We start from the raw sequence: 13,031 nt of genomic DNA, 5'->3' as shown, positions 1-13,031 counted from the left end.
AACCTTCAATATTCAGGTGGTGAAAACGTCATGACAATATCTTGGCCTGCCCACTATACTCTCACTGCTCATCCCAAAACTGTAACATTAAGTAAAACATGCACGGCGTGGAGGTCCACATGACAATCTGGTGAGTAGCCTCTGTGACCCCACCTTTGAAAAATCCTGGCTACGCCCCTGCTAGGGGTCAGCAAATAAATCCTACTGGGGCCCTCTACTTGGGAAATCAGTAAGCTCAAAATATTTTACCTAATGCAGAACTCGAAACTGTGGGTTTTGTTTATCATATGGAATGTTTCATCATTCCGTCAGAGAAAGCCTCACGCAGCGGTAAAACCAAAATGGAGGAACCAGTAAGACTGAGACCCCCCTGCCCCCCAAAAAACAAACAAACAAACGATAGAAAAGAAAAAAATCGTAGCATGGAACAACTTTACAACGTGTAGCAAGTATTTCAGGGTTTAATCTTCAACTTGAACAACTACTGTGAGCTGGACACATCAAACGGCCTCAATACGCTCCTCTCTAACTTACACTTTTCTAAGTTTTCATTTGGATAAAAGTTGTTTACAACTGCATCGTGGGACCGGCCTTGTCCCTTTTTACCCGAAATTCTTTTAATTGAAATTCCCAGAGGCTAGAGACCAAAGAGTTACTATAACGTATTTGTCTTTCAAACTTGAACTTGGGAAGCACAACAAACGGTAACGTAAATACGGTAAATAGATAAATCAAAGGCGATTCTGAATGCCATGTACAACGTTTTCTTTCTTCCAAACTTTCAGGTAAAACAACATTTGTTCCGTTAACTGTAACTGCAGATGTTGCGTGTGAGTGACTGACATCTTCATTCCTTTACGTTACATGCAAACTTCTCCTTGACAAGCTCCCAACGGCTTCCTGGTACCTGCAAATCTGCTCTAATGTTTGCTTTACCGACTATCTTCATGCAGACTGGATTTAGAAGGCAGTGTCGCGTTGACACAATTGACTTGTAAGAGTTGCTGTTCTTGTTCCAATAACTATATGCCTCGAAACGGCCAAAAGAGAAATGTTTCTCGTTCTCAGCATTGAATCCTTCGACTGCCGAGGAGATATCTCCTCGGCATCCTGCGCACTTTTGCACTCCTCCAGCAATCCCTTTGGTGACATGCAGTGCACTGGGAATAGGATCGTCTGGCTTCTTCTTCTTCCTAATCAGAAGAGTGATTTCTCCAACTGTCTGTGATGTCAAGGGTTCTGCCTGGAGTGCTTTCTCGTCTTCAGTCTGTTGGAATGGATGCTCTTCTTCCGTTCGTTTGCGTATTTTTGGTGGCCTTTTGGAGCCTACAGATGTTGGAGCTGTTGATGTTGTCATCTGATTCCAGCTCCTGGTCGAGAAACTCGCCACTAGGTCGTCAAATTTTCCCGCTCTCATTGCCGCAGCGATACAATGATGACAGATGTTGTTCCTGGTAAAATACGCGCACGTACAAGAACACTTTCCACTGTTGGCGAACTGAACTGTGTACGACAGTGGACGCCCACTATCAGCAATAAATGATCTGGGCTTGAATCCCTCACGAATAGTGTTACCTATAAGCACTGCTTTAGCCTTGTCATGGAGTGCATACAATTCCTGCTCGGAGAAATACTTGTTCAAAGTCTAGAGAACATCAAAACAAGCAGATCCATTTACGGATTGGTCATCAGTTGAAGCGGTATTTGTGTTCACTTTGCTTGGAAATTTAAATGCACGGCATTCCTTGTACGTGCTAGGATCTGGACATACCATGTTTACTTTCTTAAGGGCAGCCTTTCGCGCCTCTGCTGTCATGCTAACATGGTGGGCTCGAGGCATGTGTTGGACGAAGCCCTCTCTAACCTCCCATTTGTCAGAGATCCCGAACCACGCTAGCTCTGTTTCTGTGTCAAAGGACTCGACAAAGCTGTACATTGACAGAACAAATTTGTCCAGATCTTGCGGAACAAAGTTTGTCCACTCTTTAATCGTGCGATTTAAGCTCTCTGGTAAGTTCTAATGATATGGCTCGTTTCCAAGACCCAGGTCTCGCATGACAAACTTCGCTATTCTCTCCCTTGAGTCAACCAATTTGAACTTGCAAAAGTATAACGCAAACTGCGGGCGGGCCTCTTCTCTCTGATGACTCGAGAGTATCCCATTCATCGATCAGTGCTTCCGCTCGTTCGGTGAACTCCTCCATAGAATCTGCCCACAACAAACCATTGCCTTTAGCATAGATATCTTGGGAGATCTTAGTAGTCAAAGATTTTGACATACCTAGTTCTTTCAACTTGGACTCGACATTTCTTTTACTGTGCAAGTAACTTAGCAAACCTGTTGCATTTGGCATCCCTGCGGCTGTTGCATTTCGCAGGATGGGTTCTCCATCTGTGCCTGTTGCGTGCAGATACTGCGAAAGACCAGGGACGGCTCGTAGCAAACAGTGCACAAAGGACAAGTATGTTGCCTCCTCCTTTGTCACACAGACCATACTGGGTCCTGGAAATGACGCAGAATCGGTGCCATTCTTTAATTTAAGGAGGGTATTCTTGTAAGTTGTTACCAGGACATAGAATGGCACTATTCAATCGCGGGAATAATAAAGAAACAGAAGGAATGTAACAATCACTCGTATGTAACTAAGAATTATTGCACAGTTAAAATATTAAAATATTAAAATATTAAAATATTAAAATGTTAAAATATTCCTGGAAGGGAAATTGTCACCTAATACAAAAACATATATCTAACACAACTAAATGTCATTTAAATTGCCTCCTTTATAGTGTCAGCACGTACTAATACTATTTAGACTTTGATTGTCACAAATTACAGCAAGGATGGGGATAATCACCCTTCGTAGCAACCCCGGTATCTTATGCTTTCAGTATTGCTAACAACCAATCTTGTGATATCTCAGGTAGTCAGTACATTACACCAAACAGCAACCGAAAATACACTGGCAGCACTACTTAGAGCCTCTTGTTTTAATTTGACTGGGCATGAGATTTGTAAAGCTCAGCTACGTTAATGCACTAACCTCATCGCACTGCTCATCATCACTGACCTCTATGACATCTGGAGTTCTTAAAGCAATGAAAATGTTTCTAAATATTGTAGCCCAAAGTATGATGATCTTAGAGCACTTGTTTACCTTCTCCCGAAGGTGCATTACAAATCCCGTAAGTCCTTTCATGAGGATCCTGCTACAATTAAATGTGCAACAGCGATCCAATCCCTCATCCCAAGGCGAAAACTGACAGCCAGTAAAATTGTAACAAATCCTGCGTCATAGTAAACACAAATTAAAGAGAACCAAAGGCTTACCCAGCTTTTTCCTGGTATGTAAATTCCTCATCCGTTAATAGTGATAACAACGAAAACATTAAGCTAAAAAAGTTTTAAAAATACTTTATAAAATTATACCTTTCAATCGATTACAATAAGAAGAGACTGAAAACAAACGTTTCAAAAGTACCCACCAGAGCTTGGAAAGAGTAAGTCGTCCATGCTTGATTCTGTATAAGCGGTGGATACTGGGTAGGCCTTCCTGTTAGGTTAGTGACGCTTTTAGTGACGTATCCTGGGGATACGTCACTATTCTTTTGGAAAATACTCATTGTGTGGGCAATATGAGTTTCTACCGGTCAGAGGAAGTCTTATGGACAAGTTCAAAGTATTCTACCATAATAAACTACACGGCTGTGAGGCGAACAACCAGCCATCACTTTCTCTCCATCTCTGCTACTGACATCGCAAGGCGCTTCATAAATTCACCAACAACAGTTGCTAATTCGACGGAGTTCTGTCCTACAACCTGATTACTTTGCATCTTTTGGCGCAAGGTTATCTTAATGAATCCTATTTTGCAAATAAGGGCAAAATCGCGAACATTTTTCCCAAAGATGAACCGAGCTCCATTTTGGTACAGAGTAGGTTGATGCATGTGCGGCCATGTTTCAGCACACCAATGAATGGATCGTGCAACAAGTTGTAAGAACAGACCATGAGGGACAAAGCCATGCACGAAGAGGAGATACATTGGACATGGATCAGTTGATGATGGCTTCAATTTTAAGAGTTTGTCAGGTGATGACTTCAGCTGAGCTGGTACAAAGTACTTCAAATTAATTGGAGAAACAGAGAACTTAGCAATCAAATCAAACTGCTCCATCATGCCTAGGATATCATCTTTGATGATTCCTTCTCCAATAAAGCTGGTAAAGACATGATCAACATGGTCCATGCTGAGGATGCCACTTACTTCAAGTTCCTGCCAGTACTTGGCATGTAAAGGATCCTACAAAATGGAGATAACAACAGTTCTGCATTAGGGAACATCACTGAAAATTCACTTTGAAATATAGAATCACTACAAGCAAGGTAACTCAAATAAATGGACACTGTTTGAAACTGTATAGCTGCATTACTTGGTTAAATCAACCTATGAAATTAAACATCATAAACATGAACAAGCTGTGGTGTGTTACTGGTAAATATGCCATCCATCAACACTTCATACTTCCACAACACACACCTTTTGATCTTACAGAATTCTAAGACTTTGAAATTATTCTAAGGCATTTTAAGTCAAAATTGTTTGTAAAATCAACCTCCCTGAAAGGAGGCTGTAAAACAAGATAATACTGAAAATATTGCAGTTTAACCTGGCCAATATATCAAAATAAAAAGTACAAATACAAGGAGAAAGCTGCTGGATCAAAATATTAATAGGGTTACTTTCAGCTATTATCTTGAAACAAGGAAATCAATCATGGTTTCTTTCAGATTACACAAGTTAGCCTTTCTTTCTCACCACATGGCTATTAAAAATAATATATTTTCTCACCAGTTTATCAAAGTGTGGAATGATTATCAGCTGCTTGAAGAGTTCAATCAACCATTGCGCCTTCAGTACAACTGTGCTTCTGTGCTTGATTATCATCCCCAGGCCATTGTAAAAACTGATCATGGAGTCAAACTCATTTAAATCTTTTATGAAACACTCTTTCCTTGCATAGTGTTCAAGCTGTTGTAGATTTCTGTGATGAATCTGTTTGGCCACCAAAGCTTCAATCACCTTTTAAACAGGAACCACCTAAACAACAACAAAACAGTCAAGGTAAAATGTGGAATAATACATTACATGTTAGCTTGATTATTTCTCAGGAAAACAGCTGTTTTGTTGTTAAAACATCAGCGCTAAATACATTGAATACATGCTGATTATGTCTTGAAAATCTGCAATACATGCAAACCAAGATGGTGGATTCAATTACATTTCACTTGCTTTGATGTCTAACCTTAATCAGTAGATATGACTTAGCTATATATACAAACCTATCTCTATAAATTATGTAATATATAATTTTAGTGTTAAAAAGTTTGCATTGACTCAACACTTTTCTGTTTAAAAAAGAAATGACATCATATACTAATTCCCAGTTCCCAGAGGTGAGTTACATTGTACAAAAGTACGTCAAGTAACTTTGACCACAAATATGACGATCTTAATTATTATAACAAAAATGCATACTCATTGTGCTGATGAACCTAAACAGGGATGTGCGGTTAGTTTGAGCAAAATTTCCTTGCAACATTTATTTCAAAGGAAAAGGGCTACAATCAGACTACACCAAGGAGATAATTTGGATATATCAACAAAGTAGAAATGGTAAATTGGCCACTGTAATGATTACAAAAGCTGACGTTTCGAGCGTCGGAGCGATTAGAGGAATTGTTGGTTGTGTGGGCTTTTAAAGGCAGAAAATGGAGCTACGTTATTGGCGGGAACATGGCAACGAGAAAAACACGAATAAATTAGTGGAATGAAAAGCATTCGTTGATCCCTGTGGGATTTAGTACCTCCATTTTCTGCCTTTAAAAGCACCGGGGGGTTAATATTAGAGAAAACCAGGATTAAAAAAAACCACTTACCGGTAAATCAAGTGAAATCAGTAAAATAACGACACCAGGAGCAAGCAACACACGTATGGAATAAGGTAAGCCATTTTTATTTAATATTTTCACTTTTAACTATCTCTATGGCTATCTTGTAGAAAATCCCATACAAATCCTTATAAATTGATATGCAAATTGTGTTCCTTGTGTGCTTCTCAAAGAGAGCTTGGGCTGCCTGTGGATAGACAAAAATGGCGGCTTTATGATGCAGGCTGTCAGTTGGTAACATATAGTGGAGTGCTGGTGCAAAAATGTAATGACCGGCCTTATATTGGAGAGCATACATATCCGGGTAAGAAAATGCAAACATAACATGCCAGGCCAATTTTTTAAGTGCCCTCAAGTGCTGTAGAGTATTGAATTTGCAACGAGCACTCTGGGACACGCACGCATCGCCGTCGTAAACATTTTGCAAACTTTACTTGCTTTTCCAAAGAAAGGGCCAGTATTGCACTAATTTGAAAGGAGAGCTGATATAATGATGTTAGCCCAAAAGTTGCATTTAACCGGCTCCTGTTCCTCGATTTTCTTATTCTGTCAGAAGGTTAAGAAATTTTGATCAGAATGTGGCCGCCAAAACAGCAGAAGAAAGTCGTTGGTAAGATGTACTCAGGAAAACGTTGAAAGGTTTCCAGCAATGCTATCCTTTTAAAATCTGACCACCGGTAGGCCATAGGGTAGGCCATAGGCTAGGCCTCAGGGTAGGCCACAGGATAGGCCATAGGGTAGGCCACAGGGTGGGCGATAGGGTAGGCCACAGGGTAGGCCATAGGGTAGGCCATACAGTAGGCCATAGAGTAGGCCACAGGGTAGGCCACAGGGTAGGCCATAGGGTAGGCCATACGGTAGGCCATAGAGTAGGCCACAGGGTAGGCCACAGGGTAGGCCACAGGATAGGCCATAGGGTAGGCCACAGGGTGGGCGATAGGGTAGGCCACAGGGTAGGCCATAGGGTAGGCCATACGGTAGGCCATAGAGTAGGCCACAGGGTAGGCCACAGGATAGGCCACAGGGTAGGCCACAGGGTAGGCCACAGGGTAGGCCATAGGGTAGGCCACAGGGTAGGCCATACGGTAGGCCACAGGGTAGGCCACAGGGTAGGCCATACGGTAGGCCACAGGGTGGGCCATAGGGTAGGCCATACGGTAGGCCACAGGGTAGGCCATACGGTAGGCCTTAGGGTAGGCCACAGGGTAGGCCACAGGGTAGGACACAGGGTAGGCCACAGGGTAGGCCACAGGGTAGGCCATAGGGTAGGCCATACAGTAGGCCTTAGGATAGGCCACAGGGTAGGCCACAGGGTAGGCCATAGGGCAGGCCATAGGGTAGGCCATAGGATAGGCCACAGGATAGGCCATGGCCTAGGCCAAGTTTTGTCCACACCCTTTTCAAAATCTGTGGATAATTTGTAGGCTAACTTTCCTCAAAATTATGTCCTACACTTACTTCAAAGGGGTCTTCTTCTGCTTTCTTTACCAATTCCTCTGCTACAATCTCTGCTACATCTTTAGCACAGTCTAACAGTCCTGGTTTGTTCTCATTGGTGGATTGCCAATTTCTAACTAGGTCAACATCAATTTCACACCTTGAAGGATCCACTTCAATTCCCTCCGTACTCTGTTCTTCAGGGTCAAATGGAAGGCCTAAGAGACTCTTCTTCAAGCTTGTTTTACCAGCGGGATCCTGACCAATCAGCATGATTCTACCACAGTAGACTTTTACATATCCATCTTTCAAAGCCCTTTCACAAGCCAACTGTGCTTTGTGTCCTTCTGGTCTTAACTGGTCCACAAGGCCTAATTTAAGCCTGTTCCCTCAACGGAATTAATTATTAACGGGCAATAGGCAAACTTTGATTGACACTTAGGAACAATTTACACTTTGAATGGTTTTATAGTTTCCTGTCTGGTCATAGCACGTTTAGGAAAAATGTGAATCAGCCGCTTACCAGATACAGGAGTTTAAGTTCGCCGAGTTCGGTAATTCAAGCCGCAGTTTCAGTTCAGTAGTTCATAGTTTATGGAAACCCGCCAAAGAAGTAGGTTTGGTTTGAGTTTTCTACAGTAATTCTTAATTTATTTGTTTGGGATCTCAACGTAGGTGAATACCACAAATAACTGTTGTGAAATTTGTTGATTTCAGATGAAATAGTTATATCAATAAACGTTGATTATCCGATATACAGTCGTTTCTGTAAACTTCTAAAGTTGTCGACTCGTCAGTGGTCCAAAGTCAAATGAAAAACTGAAATTAGAGGGAGTTGTAATCATCATAATAAACTGACAGGAAAAGAAATTTCTGTTTACAAAAGGTTTAAAAAAAAATCTGAAACAAACCTAGAGGTAGATATATAGTAGTCAATTTAATTATATGTCTACCATGTATAAATTTAAAAACTATGCTTGTATATAAAACTCAAACCAAAGTATTTTCTTGATGTTCTAAGCATTAATGACTTTGGTGAACACATACAAAATAACAATTTTAAAGTGACTCAATAAAATGAAACAATAAGAGTTTTTCACTTGCTTTAAACTCATATCAGTCCATAAATTCTGTACAATTGACTTAATATTGTTAAGTGTTTAATTACTTCCAATGAAATAGAAAGCAAAAATTACAGCTAAAATTATTCCTAAATGAGAAATGATTTGCAAAAAACTTTACCCTTCCTTAATTTAAATGAAATAAATAAAAAGCAGAAATTACAAAAACCATTCTTAACTGTGAAATGACTTGCAATAAACTCAATCCTTCTCAAATTCCAATCAAATAGAAAGGAAAAATAACAACATTAATTCCTAACAGTATTTATGATTTAATTGCAATGAACTTAAATCCTTCTCAAATTCCAATCAATAGTCCATTTTACAGTTGTGTGCTTGGTTGCCAAGCCTTTGAATGGGAGTGAGGCTAGAGATGACCTTGCTATGATACAAGCCTTGCTGCCTTTCAAATGTAAATCACTTTGTTATCATGCAAACTAGATACAGGTCTCTATCACAACAAGGTCATCTTTAGCCTCACTCTCAATCAAAGGCTTGGCAACTAAGTCCACAACTGTAAAAGGGCCTATTAGAAAGCAAAAATTATAATCATTATGCTAATACCTAATTGTAAAATGATTTGTAATAAACTTTATCCTTCCTCAATTCTCAATCAAATTATATTACACTGTAGCTGAACTTAAATTTCGTTGTCAGCCAAATTGTTAAAATGAAGCTTTTCAAAATATTACTAAATACTCTCAATACAATTGTCATGTATTTCTTAAGTGATACCTGAACTTTGTTCAACCATACAGTATAACTGTGACAGTATTTACTTCATATTATTCTCAGGTTTTATTATAAAACTATTGTCAGCTGCCTGTAATCATCAGTAACATTAGCAGCATAACCCCTTGAAAGTCAACCATTAGAAACAATTTATTAAATAATGTGTCACAAAATTAATGTGAAAAGGAATTTCCTTTACTCACCTGAGACATTTGAATACACAGCATCAATTTTACCCTTGAGCTCCATAACATTTCTTATCCCTTCAACTGTAAAAGGATTCCCTACCACAGACAACTTTTTGAGTTTTGATCTTCAGCTGTTTTATAGGGGTGACGCTATATCGAAGGCGTTCGTCGAGGGTAAGAGTAAACAGTAATCTTGGTCAGCGGGGAAATTATGAAACCCGCGAAACCCCGCGAAAGGATGGCATTAAAAACTGAAGACAGTTTTTGACCAAGACACTAGAATGCGTAATCGTGGCGGCGACTCTATGAATTTGAATATATGAAAATCATCTATGTGTACTGCGGTTTCATGAAATGTATGAAAGCGTTCCTCGCAGTGATAAACCCTACTTATCCAGAAGCGACTGAACCTGTTCTGCCAACAGAGGAGCGAACACGATAGGCATGCAATGTCTACTTTCAGTGCTTATAACAAGTGTAAAATTGTAAAGTCGTACGTGAAAAAAGCCGTTCCTTCAATTTAAAACGGCAGTCACTTTGAGAATGACATTTGCCTGCCATTATATTTGTAGTGAGGTCGCTGACGCCAAAACGGGCTGGCTTTCTCTATCACGGCCTCGCATCGAGCCGGTGCACTTTAAACAGAAGGATGGGTACAACTGTGGAATTCACATTTTTCTCGTAAGTAGCTAACTCACTATGCATCCACACGCGACATTTAGTTTTTAAGTTTAATACAGAAGTCACTATTCTCATTAAACCATGAGGTGTTAAGGTACGAAATATTTACCCTTATATGGTAACTAGCATTACAGTTCGACAGGGGTTCTGTCCTGGTGTACCAGTTCACAAGGGAATTACCATTGTTCTTTCTTTGTTTAGGAGTCATTGGTTAGCTGTTGTGTATTGTTCGGTCTTTTGTATCGGCTCTTGTGAACCGGTACACGAGGACAGAACCTCGACAGGCTAACCGCTGGAAGAAGTGCATTCGATCAAATATACCTTAATAACCGATGGTTTCTGCCTCAAAAGGAATTTAACGGAGTATTGCATATTATTCACTCATTTTTCCCAATGACTGATTGTTATTTTCGATCGTTTCTTTCAGCTTGCAAGATGTTTGTGCGAAGAATCCTCTATGGATGCAGCTGAGTTTCGACATAGCAACCGATCGAACGTGCACGAATAAAGTCTATGATGTTTGGCTGTTGTTACGATGACATCCACGAAAAAGTAACCTTAGTCACAGCTCGTTTCCAAACTACATATCCTTTAATCTTGCTAAGCATTGCGGGTTTGATCCTTATATAGAGTAAAGAGTCAAAGTAAAAGACCTCACCCAATAAAAAAGAAGACATGTTTAAGTGGATGATAATGAAATATATGTTCCGTCCGCTGTAGGGGAAACATCAACGTATGCATAGTGTTGCACGACAACGATGGAGAAGATTGGCTGGGAGGCGATAGTTGTGGCCAGTACCTCCTCGCAAGTTAAAAGCGGATTTCTCATACCCTCTCTCTGCCCTTGTTAATTTCACAACGTCGTTGGGGATTAGCGACATAAATTGATAGAGAATATTCTTTACAGGCTAGGCTGTGAACAATTCCTGAAATTCCCGAATCATTTGACGTTTTAGTGTTGACAAGTTTTTCGTATTACGTAAGTAAAAATTGACTCAACGCGGCGAGGAGAATTTCTCTCAAAATTTCTTCCCAAGAGTCAAAGCTACCGTCCAAAATTCAAACTTCACTGTTAGGTTTATTGGCGCACTGATAACCTTGTAAATAGCTCAAACATGGTGAAAAACATTTTTATTAGTTTTTGTATATCTTTATCCTTTGTTCAATACGATCTTACACATTTCGGGTTTAAACGTTTCGTGGGGAACAAGTGCAACAGCTTACATGACGTATTTCAAATTTAACCGCTGTGCTATAAACTTGTGTGTTCGACCCTCGACGAACGCCTTCGATAAAGCGTCGCCCGTTCTATAGCTGGACTCAACACTGAACTGGTTGTAACTCAGCACCAGTCCCTCCAGTTCCACAACCTCCCCAATAGCATCAGGCATGGTTGGGTTGTGAGATGTCCAGCCCTTTGAGCTTCTTCAACTGTTTTATAGCTGGACTGAACACAGTCAACTGGTTGGAACTCAGGCGCAGTCCCTCCACTTCCACCATCCCACCAATAGCATCAGGGATCGTGGTTAGTGTGTTATTTGAGATGTTCAGCTTTGGAAGTTTCGTCAGCTGTTTTATAGCTGGACTCAACACAGTCAACTGGTTGTCACTCAGCTTCAGTTCCTTCAGTCCTATCATCTCCCCAATAGCATCAGGGATGGTGGTTAGTCTGTTATTTGAGATGTTCAGCTTTGTGAGTTTCTTCAGCCGTTTTATAGCTGTACTCAACACAGTCAACTGGTTGTCTCTCAGCTTCAGTTCCTCCAGTCCTATCATCTCCCCAATAGCATCAGGGATGGTGATTAAAGTCTTATTTGAGATGTTCAGCTTTGTGAGTTTCTTCAGCTGTTTTATAGACAGTCAACTGGTTGCCACTCAGCCCCAGTCCCTCCAGCTCCACCATCTCCCCAATAGCATCAGGGATGGTGGTTAGCTCATTATGTGAGATGTCCAGCACTTTGAGTTTCTTCAGTTGTGTCAGACTTGCAAGGAATATGGACAGATGGTTATGATTCACATTAAGTTCGGTAAGATTATATAATTTTCCAACATTTTCAGGTGTTGTTGTAAGTTTTTTCCCTGCCAAGTCAAGTTTCTCCAACTCAGCCAATTCCAGCACAGCTGCAGGAAAGTCATGCAAACTGTACTCACTGAGATTTAAACTCTTTCTTCTCAAATCATTTGTTATTATCTTTCTTCTTAACTCTTCCTTTGAAAGGTATGCTATGTTGTTCATGTAAAACTGTCAGAACAAAAATACAAGCTTTCCGAAGGCGAGTAATTCGCTTTGGCATTATAACCATTCAACCAAAAATGGAAAAAAAAATATTTATTTCTCATTACAATCTTTGGAAGCCATCCACCTTTTAGTGCTCTTAACACTGAGTAAAGGATGCTTATGTGTAAAAGCTCTAGCTATTTATTTTCATGTCAGACATTTTGACTCAACTCTTTTTGTATAACTTTTCTGTGTTCATAAACAACTGCTTGAGTTATACATGTTAATAACAAGGCTATTATGAACAAGAAAAATATTGCAATTTTAATACAGAGTTCTCCAAGCTGCCTTTAAAAGAACATTCGGACTACTTTTGTTGTAAACATTAATATCTAATAGGAAAGAAATTATTAAGTGCAAATCTATGGTTGGTTATGTTTTAAGAATGTGTGTCTGTTAGAATCAAACATCTTGGGAAACAAAAATTTTTCATGCAGTTTTTAAATTTTGCATGCAGTTTGGCACTCAGGGGAATGCGCAAAAATGCCCTTTTTAAAAGTTGCAGCACTCTCATGGCCATGGTAACAAGGGCTACTTGTTTGAGGCCTAGGACCTCTTTTTCATACAAAAACGTCACAAAGAAAGTGTAAAATGTGTATTTCTCTATCTCAAACTAAATACAACATTACAGATTGGTACTT

General features: G+C 40.0%; 1 protein-coding gene, 1 long non-coding RNA gene and 1 other non-coding gene across 4 annotated transcripts; 1 reads left to right on the top strand and 2 right to left on the bottom strand.

Annotated features, from left to right (window-relative positions):
• Positions 1-443: 443 nt before the first annotated feature.
• LOC148738121 (uncharacterized) lies at positions 444-9,703 on the bottom strand. The gene is made up of 5 exons (XM_088748624.1): positions 9,447-9,703; positions 4,854-5,102; positions 3,487-4,304; positions 3,045-3,288; positions 444-2,584 (listed from the first exon to the last, which is right to left on the bottom strand). The coding sequence occupies exons 2-3, from the start codon at positions 4,974-4,976 to the stop codon at positions 3,729-3,731; spliced, it is 699 nt and encodes a 232-aa protein (XP_088604750.1). The 5' UTR covers positions 4,977-5,102; positions 9,447-9,703; the 3' UTR covers positions 444-2,584; positions 3,045-3,288; positions 3,487-3,728.
• On the bottom strand, positions 5,369-5,441 carry LOC148738122 (small nucleolar RNA SNORD36). The gene has a single exon (XR_015997456.1). It is a non-coding gene; the product is annotated as a small nucleolar RNA SNORD36 (small nucleolar RNA).
• On the top strand, positions 9,683-11,258 carry LOC148738120 (uncharacterized). 2 transcript variants are annotated; one of them, XR_015996591.1, is made up of 3 exons: positions 9,683-9,924; positions 10,004-10,112; positions 10,833-11,258. It is a non-coding gene; the product is annotated as an uncharacterized LOC148738120 (long non-coding RNA). The 2 variants fall into 2 exon arrangements; XR_015996590.1 differs by lacking the exon at positions 10,833-11,258 and adding an exon at positions 10,540-10,826.
• The last annotated feature ends 1,773 nt before the right edge of the window (positions 11,259-13,031 follow it).

Source organism: Stylophora pistillata, chromosome 2, assembly GCF_964205215.1.
Source record: "Stylophora pistillata chromosome 2, jaStyPist1.2, whole genome shotgun sequence".
In the NCBI taxonomy this organism is placed as follows: Eukaryota; Metazoa; Cnidaria; class Anthozoa; order Scleractinia; family Pocilloporidae; genus Stylophora; species Stylophora pistillata.
The sequence above is the reverse complement of the archived record's forward strand: the minus strand, read 5'-3'. Positions and strand labels throughout refer to the sequence as shown.

What these genes read in the sequence shown, in the direction of transcription:
- LOC148738121 (XM_088748624.1), bottom strand. Translation starts at nt 4,976, where the DNA reads ATGATCAGTTTTTACAATGGCCTGGGGATGATAATCAAGCACAGAAGC. An exon ending in TTCCACACTTTGATAAACTG is followed by an intron (nt 4,305 to 4,853) that starts GTGAGAAAATAT and finishes TCCATTTTGTAG; the next exon opens with GATCCTTTACATGCCAAGTA.